At 44.9% G+C, this 22329-nt stretch overlaps 1 protein-coding gene across 1 annotated transcript in view; it reads right to left on the bottom strand.

The window, feature by feature from the left end:
• Positions 1-20745, bottom strand: part of plekhh3 (pleckstrin homology, MyTH4 and FERM domain containing H3) — a 42735-nt gene extending 21990 nt beyond the window's left edge. Inside the window, exons 1-3 of the mRNA XM_074695889.1 lie at positions 20174-20745; positions 12647-12702; positions 449-543 (exon numbers count right to left, since the gene is read on the bottom strand). Of these exons, the coding sequence (XP_074551990.1) occupies positions 449-543; positions 12647-12702; positions 20174-20308 (286 nt within the window). The 5' untranslated portion in view covers positions 20309-20745. The remainder of the gene's footprint in view (positions 1-448; positions 544-12646; positions 12703-20173) is intronic.
• Between the last annotated feature and the right edge of the window lie 1584 nt (positions 20746-22329).

Genomic DNA, 22329 nt, shown 5'->3' with positions numbered 1-22329 from the left:
TCTGTTCGTCCAAACTCGGGATAGACCGAGTATCGGCCGATTATCGGCACCGATATTCGTCATTTTGAGGCAGATCTGCATTAGCTTTTTTTTGTTTTTTAATCCAACAGTGGATAAGAAATTAATTCAAAACTGTTTTAATTTGGCTCCAATCCAGCTGTCTGTTGTCACTACTCTGTCTCTAGCATCGTCCCACCCACAGTACCATCTGATCGGTGACACGCAGAGACATTTTTTTTTTTTGAAAACTTGACTTGACTGTAGAAAACTTTAGGGAGCTATTTATTTCCTAAGTTTTCATTAAACTTTATAATCTAGCGGCTGAGTCTGGGAGCTGTTTGATAAACTTTAAGGCTTTAAACTATGACTACTAACAATCAGTGCTGGTATTGACCCTGAAAGAACTATACCAGCCTATATCGACAGGTGGACCCCGTATCAGACTCACCTTTGACCAGCAGCTCCGACTCGTCCTCCAGGCCCATCTTATTCTTCTCGATGATCAGACTCTTCATCTCCTCGGACCCCTCAGAGACGCTGTGTCTGTGTGGAGCAACAGAAAGAGAATGTCAGTGACTCCCTCTCAGCTCAGGTCGACTCAGCGTCTCCCTCCTATTGGACGGCGAGCTGGCCCAGAGACGCTGGGTTGGCTCTGAACCCCCTTCGCCATGTGACGCTGTGCCAGCTACAAGCCTCCCTGATACTGTGTTGTGGGGGTCACACAGGGGGGACTGGAAGAAGTGCCACGAATATCTGTCCTGCAGCGTTCCTCCACCCCCCCTCCTCTCAGCACACACACACACACAAACACACACTCTGAAACATACCACGCCACTGTGGACAGCTTGTCTCTCTTTTATCACTTTGGCGGCCGAGCTGAGCAGGCGGACTGAAAATAAACGTGACAGAGAAACGCCGGCCTGACTCGCAGCCAGCCAGCTCACGCTGGTCAGAGGAAGGCGCAGGGTTCAAGAGGTCACAGCTTTGGATAGCTGAAACCAGAAACATCAAAAACACGTGTAAATCAGCTCGAGTCCTGCTCACCAAGGATGCTTTCCAACATCAGACCAGGCGGCGGGGATACAGCCGAGCTACGGGCTCGTTTGGAGGTTTCATATCTCCTGATTTATTTTTCTAATTACTCATTTATTTCTCTTTTCCTGGGTCGAACCAGCATGTGAGGTTTAAGAAAGACGCCCCTCCTTTCTTCCTGTGCTCCCGCTCCTCCTGGGATTACTGCTCAGGAAATGAATCGAGCCCCCCCTCCTCCCTCCTCAGGATATTTGCCCTCCAGTCACCTCCTCCACCTCCTCCTCCTCCTCCTCCAGCAGCTGATTTATGTCCGTATTGATCCGATGATTTTAGAGGGTTACTCCTTCCAGGAAGCAGTCAATGACTCTGATCTGAATATAGCAGCTCAGACTCAGCTTACACGACAGCGAAGTCTTTACTTTGACCTGCTCCTGTCTGAAGCATCACTAAAGTGAAAACCACAAAAAAATGATTGGATCACCTTTATTTCTTCCATTTTTTGCTCATTTTAACGTCTGGTACCACCAACATAAGCAGCTCTGCACATGCAAAGACCAAAAGTGGTTTCCTGCTCACATTCAAGCTGTAGCTCATCTCAGAAGTCGTCAGCTCTCACATTAACACAAGAAGTACGTGAAGCCACAAAGGCGGCCATCTTGGCTCTGCTGGAAACTGGTCTGAGTTAGAGACAGGAAGTCAAAAAACTGAAGATCACCAAGACAAAGCAAGCCCAACATGGTACCACCAAACTGCAAGCTGGTCGAGACGGGAAACGTCTTTCTACCCTACGAGATGACCGAGCACTCATCGTTCCTGAGTCAGGAATCATCGTCAGACCTTAAAAATGAGTGGGCCCAGTTTGAAACTGACTTCTTAAAGCTGGTCTTAAGTCACACAGGGCACAGAAGAAGCCCTTCATCAACCAGAGGCAGAGGAAGACCCAGGTACTCTTTGCTAGGGATCAAGGATTGGACCGTTGGTGATTGGGTGAAGGTTCTCTTCAGGGATGGATCCAGTTTGGAGTTGATGTCCACTCCAGCCAACTTCCTGGTTACAAGGAGACCTGGAGAAGCCTACAAACCAGACTGTCTGACCCCTTCAGTAAAACATGGGGTTGGATCAGTGATGGTCTGGAAACAGTCATCTTCCACCAGCTGGGAAACTTTTACCTGACTCAAACGACTGGGTTTTCCAACAAGGCAATGCCCCTTACCGCACGGTGAGATCAGTTAAAGGTCCCATAAAAATCACTTCATTAAGTCTTTTAGTGAAATTTGTGGGTCTTTGTCTTTCCTCCCAGCCCACAAAATGTGATATTTAATGACCAAACCTGTTCTTAGTAGAGCTTGTGAATGTAAAATCCTGACCTAAAACGAGCTGTTTGGATTTTGGGGATTTGCCGACGTCAGCGATTTCCTTCTTGACCAATCAGGAGCAAGTCTGACCTGATTGGTCCACCGGAGCAGATACTCCCAAACACCCTCCCCTCCCACTCCTCTCCCCGCTGCTGGAGGGGAGGAGAATGCCAGAGTTGAAGAGCCATCACTGCTCTGTTTTGGCTGTAAACAGCCACATAGCTCCATGCTCAAGCTTCCCATCTCAGAAGAAGACAGACTAAGTGTCTAGAGTTCATTTATCAGGAAATGTTCCAGCTACACTCAGTAAAACTGTGCATGTGTGTGCTAGTCACTTCATGGCCGACTGCTTTTCCAACTTTGGACAGTCCAACAGAGGGCTAGCCAATAGACTGGTCCTGAATCCAGGCGCCTTACCAACCATCCTCCAACAAACCTGGGACCCTGGAAATGTGAGTATTTTAAATGCTGTGTGCTGTGGAGCAGATGGAAGAGCTTTTCCTCAGTGTCCCCCCTGTCTCTGTGTTAGCTTCAGGATGCTAACTTTAGCTGCAGTTAGCCTGTTGTTTTAGCCTGTAATGTTACGGTAAACGAGCTTCGCTGTTTTCTAAACATTGTGCACTCAGAGCTCGTGGCGCCGCTCTCAGTGACGTGGAAGAGCGGGGCGGTATCAGCGGTGGCTCATTTACATATGAAGGCCACGCCCACTAAATCAGAGCGTTCTGAACAGAGGGGCTATGAGAGCCTGGAAACAATGCTGCTGTGCTTGATTTATTGGCTTTTTGGACCAAAACATGTTACTACCATTTCATGAAGACATCAATGATCCAGATTAAACTGCAGGAAAGGAGCAGGATATGGGAGCTTTAGGTTGCACCGGGCATTAAAATGAACCAGAATTGAAAAAAACAAAAACAAAGGTGGTCTACTTTTTTTTTCCATGACTGTAGATTCAACCATCAGTCTCTAATTTAAGCTGATATTCAGCCTCGGTGAAACTCTATATTGTTGTCCAGGTTGTGTGTGTGTGTGTGTGTGTGTGTGGAGTGGTCACTGTCGAGCAGAGGTGAGAAAGATGGAGTCAGTGTGGTGTCATGTTATCCTCCGTCTGGCTCTTCGGGGACCTCTGACAGTCTGTGCATCCCAGCACCCCACTTATAGGCATTAAAATAAACACAGAAATGTGACGACGTCTCTTATTCGAGCTCGTTAATGACCCCTGCTACATAACGCAGACATGCCCGCAGACAGGCAGAGATAGTCTGTTCGACGCCCAAATGGGAAAGGGGATTAGATTCATAGAAAACTAGTCCTGGAGCGGGGAGCAAAGCCTGCAGAGCACAGCGGGGTGTTAATGCTCGATGCTTTGGATTACTGCGCGGGCCGGCCACCAAAATGTCAAGAGCAATGAAAAAACGCACAACTCTTCTGGTGTTTACGATGAAATACACATGGCCTTACATCTTCTCTTGGAAATTTGTTCTGGAGTGAAGCTTTAAATTTCTCATGTCTGTGAAGATTTCCAAGAAATCAGAGCGTTTCACCGCGGCAACGCCAGCAGCAATCTGAGTCTTTCTCAAAAACATCTGCCGCCATGTTAATCTGACATACTTTTTACATGCAGGGGACGGACGCACAAGTCCAAACCCAGGTTTTAACCTTTAGCCTGACCTTCAACTGCGTTAGCTCACTCAGTCTGACCATTGTGTCCAAAATACCAAAGCTTCTGGTCAGAAAAACTCCCTGATGTGACCACGAAGCTGGTTCAAAGTCTGCTCCTCTGATTTCTTCTTTCTTTCTTTCACGGAGATTTTTTATTCATAATCAAGGAGTTAAAAAGTTAAAGCTACTCTCAAATGATCACACACTTCATATTTTTCTGAAAACAATCTACGGACAAACATCCATCAGATGCTTCGCTGCTTGGGGCAGATGTTGGAGCGACACGGGGGCTCTGCATCTCCACAGCTGTCCAGCAGCCCTCACACCCCCACCTTTACTCAACCCCCTCCACGCTACCGCCCCCACATTCCCAGAAGCCTCAGCAGAGGCCGTGACGGTGGGGCCTTCAGCGGGTAACTTCCTGTGGAGAGCAGGAAACAATTTGACATGGGGATTAGACAGCTCGAAGAATGGAGGAGGGGGGCGGCGCAGACAGCACCTCGAGGACTCGACACCAGCCACAAGCAGAGAGGAGGTCTGAATGAGCTCAGTGTTTCAGGTTTCTGGATCCAAAGCTGGTCAGTAGTTTGTCTCTGGAAGCAGAGTCCAGTCAGGATCTGGATCGTTTGACGGGGGAATAAACTGCTGGTTTCCAGGAGGGGGAGGGGTTTTCATTTTTCGGCCATATTTCACAAAAAAAAAAACTAGAAACCATGTTGGAGTACGCACTCATGTGAGCGTAACGCCCTCAGGCTTCAATAAAGCATCGACTGCAGGGTGCAAAGTCAATAAGACCCTGAAACAAAGAGTGAAATGTGTCCAATACGAGACGAGCCGTTCAATAACATCCACGATCCACTTTCATATGAATCTGTGTGTGTACGACTCTCACATCTTTAACTCTTCTTTATTGTAACAAGACATCACAGTAGATCAGATGTTGAGCATTAGGTTTACGGTTGTTCTTGTTGTTCAACAGAGGCAATGTCTATCAAGTTTGGACGGTTAAAGAGCAACCAGTGTTTTGGAGTTTATAGTAACCATGCAAACTGGTGACTCTCAGCTGAAGGTACCAGTGATTAATGCAGAGAGTCACCAGTTAACAGGGTCACACTTTGCTCTGAAACACCAGCAACGTCTGCAGCTACGTCATTAAACATGCCGTCTTTATCCAACCTCAGTTAACTAGGTTTGACCGCCAACAAGCAACATTAACTGCTCATATTCAAAAAGCAGATATGACTTGCTTATTTACTGAAAAAGTTGGTTTGGGGCCAAGGTTCTGACCAAACATGAGCTCAACATAGAGAGGAAATAATAAGTGAAGCTTTAAATTATCGTTAACAGAGACAGAGACTAATTTTTTAAGTCTCTTTTTCATTGTTTTTGTATTCACAGACGGTCATTACTTAGTATGGCTCATTTGTTGGTCGTGGACACCAAACTGGTTTTGTCTTCAGTGATATTTTTACTACTTTTTCTCCTGTGTTTGTATGAAGATCCTACATGTAACCATGGCTGCATTGTTAACATGTGAAATCAGCTGTAAGCAGCCTGTAGCATGTCAATGCTAACTGGTGCTAGGCCGGATGTTTACCACAAAGTGAGGAGCAAGAGGTGAGGGTGTGAGCTAAGAAGTGACGACATGGATATGTCCTTCCATTCATCGTTATTGGGAACGTAAGATCTATCTCCAATAAGAAGGACGAGCTAGCCGTGCTAACCCAGCAACAGAGGGAATACCAGAAGGCGGAGTAGCATCATGCTATTCACAGACATGGCTATCCTCTGGATGTAGTTTTCTGGTTCTTTTATCATGAACCGGGTCTCAGAATCAGCAGTCTGTGCGCTTTTTTTTTTTTAGTCTGGGAGGGTTTCTGATTTATTGACACACGTTTACGTCCTGGTCTGTCACAGTCTGGTGAGTGTCCATGGTTAATGTGGTCATGAGTGTTTAAATTTCGCTGGATTTCTCCCCCAAAAACGTCTCTCCACTTGATATCTGTCCACTTGCTGATCTTTGCTATTCGCTAACTGTTATTTCACAAACCTTGGAGCTGTTCAACATCCGTCAAAGTGATGATATGTAGTTTAAAAATGTGTTTTTTGGTGGTTGACAAACCATTATACTCCACAGTGCTCATCTGCCATTATTGATAAAGAAATAATCCATCTATAACGCTCAAACAGGTGCGACCAAAACAAAAAGGTGGATCAGGGAAATGTCAGTCAAGCTACACGCCCACAGTCGTGACAGGAGTTTGAACCTTGTGTGACGCCACGTGTGAGGATTTTATTGTCAGAATAATTAATGTCAATGACGCTGAGCTCCTGATTTCACTTTTGTTTTCCAATGTGATGAATTCATGAGTCACAATAAGAGCAGTCACTGTTTGAAGTCATATGCCCAATGATTGAAAAAAAAAAGCTTTATCCTTGGTCATAAATTTGGGAAAAACTTGCACGACAACAACACTGACGAATCGCTCAGTGTGACTTGAACGCAGCTTTATCAGAATTCACACTGACAGCGGATCAGCAGGACATGCTAAAAAATAACCGATTAGCAAGTCTCAGCGTCAGTCAGTTGATTGTTTTGCTCCTGTGAGTTTGCTTGGAGCCGTCTGAGCGATGAGTAATTGATTTCTAATCAAAATGGCGAGACGCTAATTAAAGTTAGAGAAGTTGTGTCCTTGCTCTCGGGCTCGGATGACCGCGGTGGAGGCAGCGGAGACGTGTTTCGGCATACAAAGCGCGGCCTTGTCGCCACAAGATGCAAAAAAATGACCCGTGTGTGATAATTTATAGATGGATGAGACTGGAAAGCGCTCAAACAAACAACCTCTGGGCAGGAAGTTTGATGTTTGGGATCATTCGGTTTACAAGCGATGGTTAAACATCAAGTTACAGAGTTTATTAAACATGAGAGGATGAATGACAGCGTCTGAAACTCAGAGGGTCATACTTAAGCTCTAAATAATCAGTTTCTCTTCGTAGGAAGCCATCCCTCTCCCCCCTCAGTCTGGATCCCCTCCCCCACAGAGCAGCCTGGGCCTCTGGCTGGAGCTGGGCTGGTGGGAAAATGGGAATGTGGTGATTAAGACTAGGCCTATATGACCTCCCAGCTAAAAATACGCTGTTTACTCAAGACCACTGCCAAGAAACTCTGGACTCGGCAGAGGGTAGAGGAAAAAAAAGTCATGTTTTGAGAAAGGAGGGGGCCGGGGCGTGTGTAACAGGAAGTCTGCGACTGAAGGAGAGACGGGGGATGATCAGCCTTTCATGATGGAGAGTGATGAGCTCCTCGGTTTGGGGACTCTTTAAGCCGGTTTAGGATGGCCGCTGATGATCAGGCCAACACACACTCAGGCACTCAACCTCTTTCTGCAAACTCCCACATGTTTCATACACACACACACATGAAGCTGGGACACATTGGTCCCTTTCACACATCACAGCCTGGCAGCCCACACCAGAAAATGTCAAGTTTTTGTCTTTGAGAGGCCGTTAAAGAAGAAAGCAGCCATAGAGGAAGCAGACGGAACAACACGGTGATAAAAAAGGACTTTTTGGAGCAGCTCTTCAGCGCTCACTTTCCTTCTGGTACAGTTTGTTCTCTGCTCTGACCCGGCCATGAGAAGGAGCTTCAAGAGTCAGAAAGTGAGAAAGTGATGATGTGAGACGGATTGGAGCTGAAGCCCAGCAGGAAGGAGCGAGCTGCGGAGCACTTAGTGCTAAATGACAGAAAGAGGAGAGACCTCAGAGATAATGTCAATCTGTCACCCTGAGTGAACCGTCTCTGACTGAAGGAGGACAGAAAGGAGAAATGACGAGGGTTAGGTGATCTTTAAAAAAATCTCCCTTCTAGATATAAGCCTGATTATAATCCAGACTTTAAAATGAGATTATCAGCACCAATATAGGTTATTCCTAAATGCTACATTTTAGCCTCCCGATCGGGTTGGACAAGACCAGATTGATTTACAGCACGTCTAAGTCTCTATGACAACACCACGCCGGCTGATGAAGTTTAGCAGAGAGAAGAGAGATCTGTGTTTTTCTCTGCTGAAAACGATTTCTGTGATTAATTTTGTAGTGATGGTGGACACTGGAGCCTAACTGTCAGATAGAAAAAGGACAGAAGAGCAGAAGAAAGAAAAACAGGAGAGAGGTAGAGCGCCAGCTAAAGGCTAATACACGAGCTAAAGGGCTAAAACAAAAGCTAAACACCAAAAAAGGAGCTACATGCTTCAAAATGAGCAGAATGCTTTAACATGAGCTATAGGCTAAAACAGGGGATTCATTTTTAAACAAAAGCTAAAGGCTAAAACAAGAGATAAATTCTTTCAGATAAGCTAAAGGCCAAACCATGTGCTAAAGGCTAAAACATAATCTAAAGGCTAAAACAGGAGTTAATTCTTCAAACAAAAGCTAAAGACTAAAACATGAGCTAAATGCTTTAAGATGAGCTTGAGGCTAAAAGATGGGCTAAAGGTTGAAACACGGACTTAATGCTTAAACATGAGCTACAGGCTAAAACAGGTGCTGAATGCTTAAGCATTAGCTAATTGATTAAAAAGAAGCTAAAGGCAAAAAAGGGCCTAAATGCTTGAACATGAGCTAAATGCTTAATGAGTAGTGAAAGGCTTAAACTGGAGCTAAATTCTTTAACAAAAGCTAAAGACTAAAACACAAGCTAAATGCTCTCGACAAGCTGGCCAAAGCTAAAGGCCAAAACATGGGCTAAATGTTGAAACATGAGCTAAAATCTACAACATGAGTTAAGGCTAAAACATGGTCTTCAATGCTAAACATAAGCTAAATGCTTAAACAGGAGTTGAAGACTAAAAGAGGAGCTCAATTTTTTACCAAAAGCTAAAGGCTAAAAAATTAGCTAAATGCTTTAAGAAAAGGTACAGCCAAATCATGGGCTAAATGCTAAAACATTAGCTAAAAGATAAAACATCAACTAAAAGCTAAAACAGGAGCTAAATGCTGAAACATCAGTTAAATGCTTAATATGAGCCAAAGTCCTAAACAGGAGCTAAATATTTAAACAAAAGCGAAAGGCTATGACACAAGCTAAGGATAAGACACGAGCTAAAGGATGAAACAGGAGTTAAAGGTTAAAACACGTGCTAAAGGCTAAAATGGCTAATCTGCTTGTTCTAATGTTTCCTCCAACCCACAGTCAGCAGTTATTCTGCAGTGGTCTGTTCAAACTTGAGAGTCTTTCAATAAAATGAAGAGCCAGGTTACGTTAGCTCTGATTGGTGAGGTTGGAGTTGGTAGATGAGCTCTGATAGGACAGAACCAGGATTCACTAACGTTACACGTTACAGACACGTCTCAGAGCACCGGGCTGTGAGGAGAGAGAAATATAGCAGCTGCTAAACTACGCTACAAACTGACAAAGTTAGCTTGTTGTCATGTTTTAAAGCGTGGACGCTAAGATGTCTGGGTCTTTCTTCCTCCTGTATCCCACAGACATCAGATAACATGTTTAAATGCTCTATTTGATCCCAGTTTGATAGAATGAAAACAAATATTCTAACTTCATCACCATCACATCTGGGTAGAGATTAATATCTCTGTAAAGACTCCAACTCAACGGCTCCTTAAACGTTAAACAAGCCAAGCTGACCTGATGAAACCAGAGGCTCCAGATCCCTGTCTCCATTTGTTACATCACCCTGACTTATCAGAGCCTGTCCCGGCTTTCCCTCCACGGCTGAACTCCAGGGTGTGTCCGGTCACCGTCCAGGTAATAACCCAGCACTGGGCTCTCTAATCTCTGCACTCTGTGTGATGATTACAGCCAGACTCTTTACACACTCCCTTCAAAAACCAGTACTTAATTATGACATGTGGCCTGAGGGCACCTCCACTATACTGTAAAAGTCACACACACTCACACACACACATTTCTCAGCCACACCTCTTCTGGGAGTGCTGCCGAGGTGGGACTGAGTCACCCAGTCCAGTTAGCCTGGCTCAGTCCTCACGTCTTCACTTCCTCCTTTTCTTCAGAAGATAACGAGCGCGTGCTGCAGAATGTCTCAACCCCGGTTACTCTGCCCACTTCCTGTGGCAGCTCTGGTCTTGTTGAGAGTTGTAGCAGGCCCTCATGACTTTGCGAGGTGTGTGATCGTCCTCTGAGTCGATGCGTGCGACTGATTGCCTGTGAGTCGGCAGATGTACAGTACAGATTGTTGATGAGCGGAGAGGGGCCGGGGATGATGAGGGCACGATGCCAGAGACAGACTGGAGCAGAGCCTGGCTGCATCACTGTCTGAGATCACAGCCCAGCACTAATAGTCGGGATCAGGCTGTGCATGAATTACTCCTTTTCACTGACACTCGCTTTCATTTGTCAACCACATGAGCGTTTGTGAGGCAGGTTGAGGTTCCTGGAGACCAAAAGGTTGGGGTGTTTCTGATGGATGAAGATAACCTGACATCACTAGTGTCAGTTTGGAAGTTTGGAAACATAATCCAGACATTTAAACATGAAACATAGAAAAAGTTTGACGCTAACACATCATGACTTAGTTGGACTCCCTCGCCACCTTCTGGCCCGGAGTCTCACGCGCTCTGTCGTAAATGACTATTAGTGAGGTGTTTGCTTTGGTAGCTTTTCCGATGAATCTGTAAGGTAACGTGACAACAAGTAAACACAGTTTACACTGTTTGTATGTAGTTTAGTAGCTGTCTATATTTAGCACACCCGGCAGCCCGCTAATGTTAGCTAAAAGAGCTAACGTAACCTTACTCTTCATTTTATTGATAGACTCTCAAGTTTGAACAGACCACTGCAGAATAACTGCTGACTGTGGGTTGGAATAAACATAAGCATAAACAGATTAGCCCCTGTGCTAGCCTTTAGCTCATGATTTGGCCTTTATCTTGTGTTTAAGCCCGTGTTATAACCTGTAGCCCGTGTTTTAGCCTTTAGCTTGTGTATTAATTGGTGGCCTGTGTTTCAACTTTTGGCTAATATTTTAGTCTTAAGCCTGATTTTAGCCTTTAGCCCATGTTTAGCCTTTAGCTTCTGTTTAGCCTTAAGCTTAATTTAAAGCCTTTAGCTTGTGTGTAAGCTTGTGTTTTAACCAGTAGCCTGTGTTTAAGCTTTTGGCTCATACTTAAGTCTTTATCCTGGGTTTTAGCCTTTAGCCCATGTTTAGCCTTCAGCTTATTTCTCAGTCTTTAGCTCATGTTTTAGCCTCTAACCAATGTTTTAGCCTTTACCTTGTGTATTAGCCTTTAGCTTGTGTTTCAGCTTGTGTCTTAATCAGCAGCCTGTGTCTTAGCTTTTGGCTCATATTTAAGTCTTTATCTGAGTTTTAGCCTTTAGCCCATGTTTAGCCTTGAGCTTGTGTTAAAGCCTTAAGCTTATGTTTCAGCTTGTGTTGTAACCTGTAGCTTGTGTTTTAGCTTTTGGCTCATGTTTACCCTCTAGCTCAGGTTTTAGCCTTAAACTCTTGTTTTATCTTTAAGCTTATGTTTAAGCCTTTAGCTTGTGTTTTAGCTCTATTTTAACTGGCAGCCTGTGTTTTAGCTTTTGGCTGAGGTTTTAGGCTTTAGTCCATGTTTAGCCTTTAGCTTGTGTTTTAGCCTTAGGCTTATGTTTAACCTTTAGCCCATGTTTTAGCCTTAAGCTTGCGTTTGAGCTTGTGTTTAAATCAGTAGACTGTGCATTAGCTTTTGGCTAATATTTCAGTCTTTTTCCTGTCATTTAGCCTTTAGCCCCTGTTTAGCCTTTTGTTTGTGTTTAAGCCTTTAGCTTGTGTTTTAGCTTGTGGTTTAACCTGTAGCTTGTGTTTTAGCTTTTGGCTCATATTTTAGCCTTTAGCTCGTGCTCTTTCTCTTTCCTGTTTCTCTTTCTTCTGCTCTTCTGTCCTTTTTCTGTCTGACAGTTAGGCTCCAGTGTCCACCATCACTTCAAAATTAATCACAGAAATCGTTTTCAGCAGAGAAAAACACAGATCTCTCTTCTCTCTGCTAAACTTCATCAGTCGGCGTGGTGTTGTCATAGAGACTCAGAAGTGCTGTTAATTCAATCTGAGCTGCCTGATCCAATCGGGAAGCTAAGAAGTAGCAAAGTAGTGAAATAACCTGTAGCCTGTAATATCTGTGCAGATAAACTCATTTTTAAGTGTGGATTACGATCAGGCAGATATCAGAAGAGAGACTTTTTCAAGATCGCTTAAAAATCTGCCTCATCTTGATTTCTAATGAACACAGCAGTGGAGAGGTTATCCAGTCATGGGCAGAAAAATCCATTTCTAATCAATGCACAGCTGCAGCCGGGTCATCTGTTAATGTACATGCATCTATCACGCTCGTTCACATGCAGATGTGAGCGCGTGAGGTTGGACACATGTGTCACGGCCTGGCACATGAAAAAAGCCCCATGACACCGGAGCAGCACAGAGCAGACAAAATTAAAATCAAGTGACCAGCCTGTGCTTTCTTTGTTTGCTTCCTGAGAAGTAAAGCAGAAACCCCAGCACTCAGAGGAAGTACACGAGCAGCACAAGGAACCATCACTTCCTGTAATTAAAGCTCTAAAAATCTGTTTCTGTCTCTTCTCTTACCCGTTCGTTCCGTTGGCTGTGCGAGCTGGTTGAGAAACCGTCACCTCAGCTGGACTCTGTCAACAGGAGGGAGAGAATAGTGTAAACACATGATAATGGAACACAAACAGTAGTCAGTCCTCAGAGCTGGTCCACAGGTTGGAGTAATCCCTCAACAGTTTGTCTTTAGTGGCTACGCTACAGCGAGGCATGCAGCCCCTGGCAGTCCCAGCACATAGCTGCTCTGTTCCTGTAATGCTTGGCTTTCACTTGCAAAGGGCTGAGCTGGTGGAGAGAAATATGGCATGCAAAACAAGCTTATTCAATATAGGAGCGGAGAACAGAGGAATCTTTTGTGCAAAAGCTGCGTGCACCCTGACCAGAAAAGCCAGGGATGTCTATATTCAGATCAGACGTGTCTCTGAGATGATAGTTAACCTCATGGTGACCCCGCTCTGAGATCCTGCGTCTAACTTCTCTATCAGCGTTTCACAGAGTCACAGGTCGGTGCTAGAAGTTATCTCGATACAAGCAAAGAAACAGAGCCTCATGAGGCCGTGGCAAGGAGCTGATCTTTGGTTAAAAGGGGACAAACTCGCTAAAATGACTCTCTGAAAAGCCCCTTTTCCACCAGGTGGTCCGGTTTAGATCAGTGTGGTTTGGTACTGGTTGTTAAAGATGCTGTGAGGAGGATCTGTTTTAACTGGACTGCAGTGCCACCTTCTGGCCCGGAGTCTCACACACACTGTCATAAAGATGTGACTTTTAACCAGCCGTGTGTTTGTTTTGGAACAAATTTTCTGAGTTCAAGTCAACTTTTTCCCAGATACAATGCCACGAGGTGAGGTATTTATCAGTACAGTTACGTAGCGCTGTTGTTTGAAGCGTGACAACAAGCTAACGTAGTTAGTTTGTACCGTACATCAGTAGCCGGCTAAAGCAGCCAGGTGCTATGACACATCCGTACAAGCTAACTGTCTGATCTCTCTTCTCACTTCCAAACTTTGTCAGCCAGCGTTGAGTTGTCATGGAGACTTGGACGTGCCAAATCAATCCAGCCTTGCTCAACCCGATCAGAAAGCTACGAAGAAGCTAAGAAGTAGCATTTCAAAATAGAAGACATTAGCGCTGATAATCTCAATTTAAACTGTGGATTATAAACAGACATATATCTAGAAGAGAGTTTTTCAAGATCACTTTCAAACTTCTCACAGCCCCTTCAATTAATAGAGTGATGCAATAGCAGTGCAACACAGTACCTCACTAAAAAATCCAATGAAGAAGAAAAACACGGCACAGTAAACAAAGAGCAACGCTGAACGACCAAGTTTTGTTTTAGAGAAGGCTGTGTGCCACCAGAGTCTGGCACATCTACGGAAGAGTCTCAAAAGTGGGACGGCTCGTCTCAGTTATTTGGGGATCTGTCCCTGGATTAGTCAGTGGAAACGCCAAAAAAAAGTGTGCCGTACCGAGACGAACCGAACTAGTCTGCTTGGTGGAAATGCGGCTTTAGAAGTGCCGTAAATCAATCCAATGTTGCTCCACCTGATCAAAAAGTTAAGAAGAAGCTAAGATAGAGCATTTCCAAATAACCTACATTGGCCATGATAATCTCATTTTAAAGTGTGAATTATGATCACACATATATCCAGAAGAGAGTTTTTCAAGATAACTTTCAAATGCCTCAAAGGAACTACAAATAATAGAGTGACGCCATAGCGGTGCGACACAGTACCTCACTAAAAAATCCAACGAAAAAGAAAAACACAGTAAACAAAGAGCAACAATGGAAGACATCCAGCAATTTGTTTTCTTTGAACAACCAAGTTTTGTTTCAGAGAAGTCTATGAGCCACCAGAAGAAAAACAGCAGCTGCTGCCGCACAGGAAGTGATGACTCTTTCGACCAATCAACAGACTGCAGTGCTGTAGCTCCACCTTCAGGGATCGGTTCAGTCTGGCACCCCTACGGAAGAGTCCCAAAAGTGGGAAGACTCATCTCGGTTATTTGGGGATCTGTCCCTGGATTAGTCAGCGGAAACGCCCCAAAAAAGTGTGCCGCACCGAGACGAACCGAACTAGTCTGCTTGGTGGAAACGTGGCTTTAGAAGTGCCGTAAATCAATCCAGTCTTGCTCAACCTGATCGGAAAGCTAAGAAGAAGCTAAGAAGTAGCATTTCTAAATAACCGACATTGACGCTGATGATCCCATTTTAAAGTGTGGATTATAATTGGACATGTATCTAGAAGAGAGACTTCTTCGAGATCACTTTCACACTCCTCACAGCCCCTTTAGACACTAGAGTGACGCCATAGCAGTGTACCCCGCGAATCTAAATCCAACGAAGAAGAAAAACACAACACAGTTAACAAAGAGCAATTATGGAAGACATCCGCTATAAAAAGCATGCCGTATCGAGACAAACCGAACTGACATTGGCGCTGTAAACGGGGCTAAAGTGACCCAGTCTCCAGGATCTTACATCACATCGCTCTTCCTCCTTCTAGGTCAGTTTGGTACAGGAACTCCAGTTAGAGCTTCTCCTGACTGTAAACGCGGCTGCCACTGGCAGGCACGTAAAATCAGATTTCACGGCAGGAACAATGAACTTTTCATTCCAGGACTCCTCTCGTCAGAAGAAGATGGGAAAGGATGTTTCCTGGATTCCCAACCTGACCTTGGAAAACCCCAGCAGACACTAGAGCTGGCCGGGCTGTGCACATTTGGACCGATTCACTGCGAGTCCCCATGAGCCGCGGCCTCGAGCCAGCTCCCGTGGCTGCCCTGGCTCGGCTCAGGGGTGTTGGCCTACCTGAAACCCTACCCAGGTCAATTCTGGGCCCCTCACAGATCACACACACCACACTTTACTACTGGGCAAACTAGCCTAAGTATAGCCTTTGCTCTGCAGAGAAAGTCACTGCTTCTCTTTGGGCGGCTTAAAAATATCAAGAAAAACATACATTTTTCAGTTTGTGTGGAGTCTGTGTTGTATTTACAGGACAGACGGGCTCTGAGGGGAATAAGGAAACGATGAGGGTTTGGATAATGAGATTTGGTTCATGTTTAACTCAGGGAGCGGTGCCGTAAACGTCCAACCAGACAGGAATAACTGAACAACATCAACTTTTCAATGGAAGAGCGTGTGTCGGGTAATTCCCCGTCCCCCGTCTGTTAACCATAAAGCACTTCACCACGCCAGCAGCTCCAGAGGAGGAAACTCAGGCAGACAGCGGCGTCTGAACATGACAAATCAATAACAATCACATCAGGGCTTTAATTCTGTGATACAAACTAATCAGAGGATCAATAAACTAATGAGTCAGGTAGATGGAGCTGAAATGTTTTGAGTAATTCTCCCCAATACGTGACGATTCACAGAAATATAGCTTTCCAATAGAGTTAATGGGCTGTGGGATGAGGAACACGGATAGCGTGCGATGCAGAGCTGGCAAAAGCTCTCTCTTTGGACGGGCAGCGGATGAATCACTCCAGACAAGAGCCGAGCACGGAGGGAGCGATGCAGTGATGTGTTCGTTCCGAGGCTGACTTCCGCTCTCGCTTTCCCCCCGTCTACTCTCCTTCTCTTCCTCCGTCTCTCCTGGGAGGCTGAGTAACCAGGAGGAAATGCTTGGGCTCAGCCGGTGTCGGCCTGAAGACCAGATGTGTGGCCTGGAGGTGGTGAGGCAGAGACGCAACGGAAACCAAATATAAACCAGCGTACCGTGACACCTCTGAAGACAGAGGGCAGCAGTGACGGCGAGCCGGACCTGCCCTCAGCCCCGGCCGAACTGTGCCGGTTTGTTCCAAGCGACAGAAAGAAACCGCACGGCTCCTCCAGGCCACACTTACAACCGAGCAGGCTGAAACACTCTGCGGTGGTAGTTTGTTGGTAAAAGTGACTTAATGTTACATAAAAACTGGATGGAGTTTGAGTGGAAACAGGGAAAGACAGGAGAATGACGGACGTCCTGTCCTAAAATTAGTGCCTGGCTGTACCAACACTGGAGGCATTCAGCTCCGTGTGACTGTTTGGGCAGCTGTTGGAGAGCCGTTTCTTTGAGTGAGGACTATAAACATGAAGAAAGCTCATGACATGGCCCTTTGCTCTCAAGGACCGAGCCTACACCAGCGTCAGCGCTGACTCATGGTTCCAACCTCAGAGCGAGCAGGAACAGCGTGTTGTCCATGGCTTTGGCGCTGTCCACGCTGCACATGGAGGGATCCTCTGGCAGCGTGTTGGAAAACAACACAGGAGATCACGGTGAAGACTCCTCAAGGCCTGCGGGTTTGAATCCCTGGCAGGCGTCAGACAGAAGCCGACTAAATGGGGCATTTGAGCGTTGTGAAGAGACACAGGCGCGCTCCCAGGGAGGTCCAACCTGCTGTTCATGTGGTTTGGAGCTCTCTGAGTAAACGATGGCACGGCGCCCTGAGGGGGCTTTCCTTGGGAATCATCTTAGACCATCTCCAGGTCCCTGCCCCCTCTTTCTGTTGACACCATAGAAAACCAAACATTACCAGTACATGTGTACACTCTGAGGGGAGGGGAGGGTAACGGACTGTGCTGGCTGAGACTGGGTCAGCTGATTGGAGGAGGATGGTCCTAACTGTTACTGAACTGTTGACGCAGAGATCAGGATCTGTGATAAGGAATCTAATCCAGTGTTTCTCAAGCCCTGCATGTTTTTTATGTTCCAGACTCCAGCACACCTGATTCAAATGATCAGCTCGTCATCAAGCTCTGCTGGAGCCTGATAACGAGCCATTCATTTGAATCAGGTGTGCTGGAGTGGGGTTACATCTGAAACATGCAGGGCAAGGATTGGGAAACACTGATCTAATCCACTTAATGACATATTAAGTCTAACTGCTCTGCAAAAAAGAAATCTCATCGAGTGTTTTTGTCTTATTTTCAGAGTAAAATACCTTTTTAGACTACATATGAGCCACAATCAACTGATAAATCCAGAAAAATGTCTTATTTCAAGTTATTTATGGGAAAAAAATCAGCCAATGGCACAAGAGAAAAGTTTCTATTATTAAGACATTATTCTGGTTTTAAGCAAATTTTCAAGCACAGGTAGATTTTTTTACATGTTCCAAGAAATTCGGACCTCATTTTTGTCTTTAAATAACCTGAAACAAGACATTTTTCTGGACTGGCCAGTTAAATGTGGCTCATGTTGAGTATAATACGACAATTTTTACTTAAAATGAGAAGTTTTTTGCAGTGCACTGGCAGTTTTGCAGCCTCTAATGCTGCTTGGTTGGTTGGCACGCCCCGGAACCTGTATAAAAGACAGGTGTGAAGAAAAGGGTATGTGATAGCATATCTTTCGTTCTTGTTTGATTTTCTAGGGGTGCACAGATCACAAGTTTCTGGCCAATCACCAATCTCTAAAAAGCCTGACTTGCCGATATCGATTTGGGCCGATACCGATTTTTACCTTTTATTTTTTATAACTGACAGCATGTACCTTCAATTTTCCAATCTAATTTTATTGAAAATCATTGAACAATACCTGTAAAACAATAAAATCTTTATGGTTTAACTTAAACAACCAATAAAGTGTCTTGAGTTTTAGGTCTTAGAGCAAAAAGCGACAATGGCTGGCTGTCAGACCGTCCCGGAGGTTGGGCCGATCCCTGATCCCCAAAGTTAAGGAAATCAGCACTGATTGATCGTGCATGTATGAATTGTATTCTTGTTTATATTTGTATTTTGTTAATTAATCATCAGCAATCAGATCAGAGCTTGTGAAAGATGCTTGGTGCCCCCAGCTAAGCGTGGCTCTGAATCACTAGCCAGACTCTTCTCCTCTGTTGTTCCCAAATGGTGAATGAATTACCAAACTCTATAAGATCCACAGAGTCCCTTTCTACTTTAAGAGATGTCTGAAGACTCATCTGATCAGGGAACACTTAGACCTTTAATCTGAGCCTTCTCCTCTTTTTCATTGAATGTTGATGAAGGTTGAAGTAAAAAAGTAAAAAAAAAAATCTTCTTCCGCTTAAAGCCGCCCCCTGTTTTATATCTATCATAAATATGTAAACTAATGTTTCTATGTTTTGTTGAACTCTGCTCTGTGTCATACACTAAGAGAGAGGCTGCCCGCCTTTAGATAATAAATAAAACACTTCAGTTACATCAGACTGTGATGTTATTCCCCCAGTTAGCATTAATGTGATCAACTAAGTAGGCCAAACAGAATGATAGACAGTAACGCTGTTATCTTTATGGCCCAAAACAAGTCCTACATGATTTAGAAATATATTCTAAGAAATCAAATCAACAAATCTTATGAGTGACGTCGCATCGCAGGACAGCAAACAGCTGCTGGAAAGACAGAGAGGGGCTGTCAGCTCTAAACTGAAGCAACGTTTGAGGAGTTGCTAATCTTTACATCACATCTCTAGGGGCTCAAAGTAGGCCAAAAACAAGCGACTTTGATAACTAATTCTATTATCTCATGAAAAACTGACCCAACTAACCAATCTCTAACTCAATAAACCAGAGTTGATCCCAAAACCTTCCACTTTTTTCACTTTTATGATGGATACTGGAAAGTTCCAGGAAAAGGAGACCTCTGGGTATCACTGTCAAAGGCCATCAGGCGCCCCCGATGGGACGTGTTGCTGTGATCTTGTATTGATCATGAATATGGAGCACACTTCTGCTCCTTTGACCACCGCTGAAGAGACAGATGGTACATTATGAGCACGACAGGGGACGCTTGCCAAGAAGAAGAAGAGCTACACCAGCACCTCTCCTGATGCCGCTGAGCAGCAGATGTTGCTCTTATCTGAGAGCTACTGGAGCTGTTAGACTTCTGTTGGGGCAATAACTGTGCACGACTTATCTGTTTCCAACGTTTTCATGCAAATTGCTGCAGCGGGGCAGCACTGGTTGGTTGCAAGCAGACAAAAGGGGCAGTAACTAGATAAGCAGGCTGCAGGTGTGTGTTCGCAGCTAATGCAAGATTCAGATTGGTCAGTAAAGAGGTATGATGTGAGGACGGCACACACTCCAGTGGGTTCACATCTGAGGGGTTTTCTCAGATTGTACTTGAAAAGAGATGTGCGCTGGGTCATCACAGAGAGAGCCTACCTCAGCCCAGAGCAACAATGCCCCCTCACAAGTGAGTGGACAATGCTGAACTCTCTGTGCCTGATCAGATGACTAACATTACAGAGAAGACAAGGCCACAGTCTTATTTGCAATGGAGCGAAGGGAGGTCAAACACACAGGACCAGTTCAACACACACAGAGCTTGCATCAGAGTGTGTATGCATGTGTTTGTGTGAGTGTGTGTGAGGGTAGGGTGGGGGTGGGGGGGCTTACTCAATGTTGCATGAGTCAAAAATGCACACTGTACTATTCTGCAGGCAGGAATTCACATTGATCCTCACCTGTGTGCTCAGGTTGTTTTTTTTTTTGCACAAATATCAAACTAAATTTCTCAGATTTAACCAAAAAACACGAAAAAGACACTTTCTACAGTCTTCACTGTGTGTGTCAGTGTGGTGCAGGTGTAGAGTCCATACCCGTCCATTGGGAGTCAGATCCTCCTTGTTGCGCAATTCAAACGACTCTTCCTCCTCTTTCTCCCCATAGTCCCGTCCGAGCAAACTGAAGCCCTGCCTGCAGCACAGAAACCAGCAAACTCCTAGCAAAGGCATTCAAATGAGCTGGAGTGTGTCTTCTTCTGCTTTTCAGGCTCAACACACACGATGTTTCCTCGGCTGCAAGTAACTCCAAGAGCTGCGTAAGAGCGCACAGGTCCTCCTCTCCATGGATATCCAGCGAGGAGGATGAAGGGAAGCATAGGCTCACTTTCTCCTGTCAGTCAGGAATAAATAAAACATCTAGCTACACATGGCAGAAGTCATACTCCAACGACAAGGAAACCGGTTCCAGGAAAATCCTCCCCCCTTCCAGGACTCCAGTCGCTGTCCCTGTGTGTGAACTTCACCCGATCAGAGAAGGAAGAGTTAGAGTTTCCAAACGTGGCGCAGAGAGTTAAAAATACCCCGACATGAGCAGAAAACAGGACTCTGGTAGTGTCAGGCTTTAGGAAATCCTCCTCATCAAAGCGCACCTCTGTGAGAGCTCCGACTGTCTGACATCTGAGTTTGAACAAAAGCGTGCTGCAGCTGGGACAGGACAGTGTGGGAGGAGCGACTCCACCCACAGAACTCACGACTGCTCGCGGATTGGCTGAGCGCAGACACTCCCCGGTGTGACGCGCCTTAAGGACACGCCCCCGTCACTCTCAACAAAGCAGCTACATCCTGAAGAGAGGGTAATGATCGAGTGAGCAGGTAACCTGAGACCCCACGTTGTCCGAGGCCTGCTCCTCCTGCTCCTCCTGCAGCTCTCTGTCTGCTCCCACATTAAGGTGCTTCATCATCAGGCGGTGGTGATTCAGAAAGGGCCCAAGAAGTGCACGGAGCCATGAGGACAAGCAAGGCAAGCTAAGTCACAGCATCTTCAAAACACTCAGTGTTAGCTTGTTCCAAAGTTCCTGTGAGGAGTTTTTAAGTGATCTTGAAAAAGTCTCCCTTCTAGATATCTTTCTGACCCTAATCCACACTTTAAAATGAAATTATCAACACCAATATAGGTTATCCCCAAATGCTATTTCCCAGATTGATTTACGGCATGTCTAGGTCTCCATGACAACACTGCGCTGACTGACAAAGTAAAGTAGAGAGAAGAGAGATTTGTGTTTTTCTCCACTGAAAACGATTTCTGTGATTAATATTTTTGTGATGGTGGACACTGGAGCCTAACTGTCAGACAGGCTAAAGGCTTAGAAACAAGCTAAAGGCTAAAACGGGGGCTAAAGGCCAAAGCCTCTTACATGGACTTCTGTAAAACATAAGCTAACGGCTAAAACACAGGCCAAACGCGAACACAAGCAAAATGCAAAAGCATCTGCTAAATGCTGAAACACAAGCTAAAGGCTAAAACATGGGATAAATGCTGAAACACAGGGTATACTGACACACCAGCTAAAGTCTTAAAAACAAGCTAAATGCTAAAACACAGGCAAAAGGCAAAACCACAAGCTAAATGCTGAAACACAAGCTAAAGGCAAAAACAGGGGCTAAAGGCTAACGCATCTAACATGGACAACTCTAAAACACAAGCTTAAACAAGCTAAAACATCAGCTAACAGCTAAAATACAGGCCAAAGGCTAACACAAGTGAAATTTGAAAATATCTGCTAAATTCTGAAACACAAGCTGAAGGCAAAATGGGGGTTAAAGGCTAAAGCTTCTAGTATGGACTACTCTGAAACATCAGCTAAAAGCTAAAATATGATTTTAAGGCTAAAACACAGGCCAAAGGCTAACACAAGCAAAATGCTTAAGCATCTGCTAAATGCTTTAAACACAAGCTAAAGGCTAAAACACAAGCTTAAGGCTAAAACATGGGCTAAAGGCTGAAACACCAGCAAAATGCTTAGGCATTTGCTAAAAGCTTTAAACACAAGCTAAAGGCTAAAACATGGACTAGAAGAATAAATCTCAAGCTAAATGCTAAAACACCAGCTAAAGGCTGAAACATGGGCTGATGGCTATAAAACAAGCTAATGGCTGAAACACAAGCTAAAGGCTTCAAAACAAGCTAAAGACTAAACACAAGCTAATGGCTAAAACATGTGCTAAATGCTGAAACCCAAGGTATATGCCAA

Source organism: Halichoeres trimaculatus, unplaced genomic scaffold (genome assembly GCF_033239565.1).
Source record: "Halichoeres trimaculatus isolate MK-OKI-2021-1 unplaced genomic scaffold, fHalTri1.1 fHalTri1_scaffold_20, whole genome shotgun sequence".
Taxonomy (NCBI): domain Eukaryota; kingdom Metazoa; phylum Chordata; class Actinopteri; order Labriformes; family Labridae; genus Halichoeres; species Halichoeres trimaculatus.
Note: the sequence above shows the minus strand (reverse complement) of the source record. Positions and strands in the feature narration are given on the sequence as shown.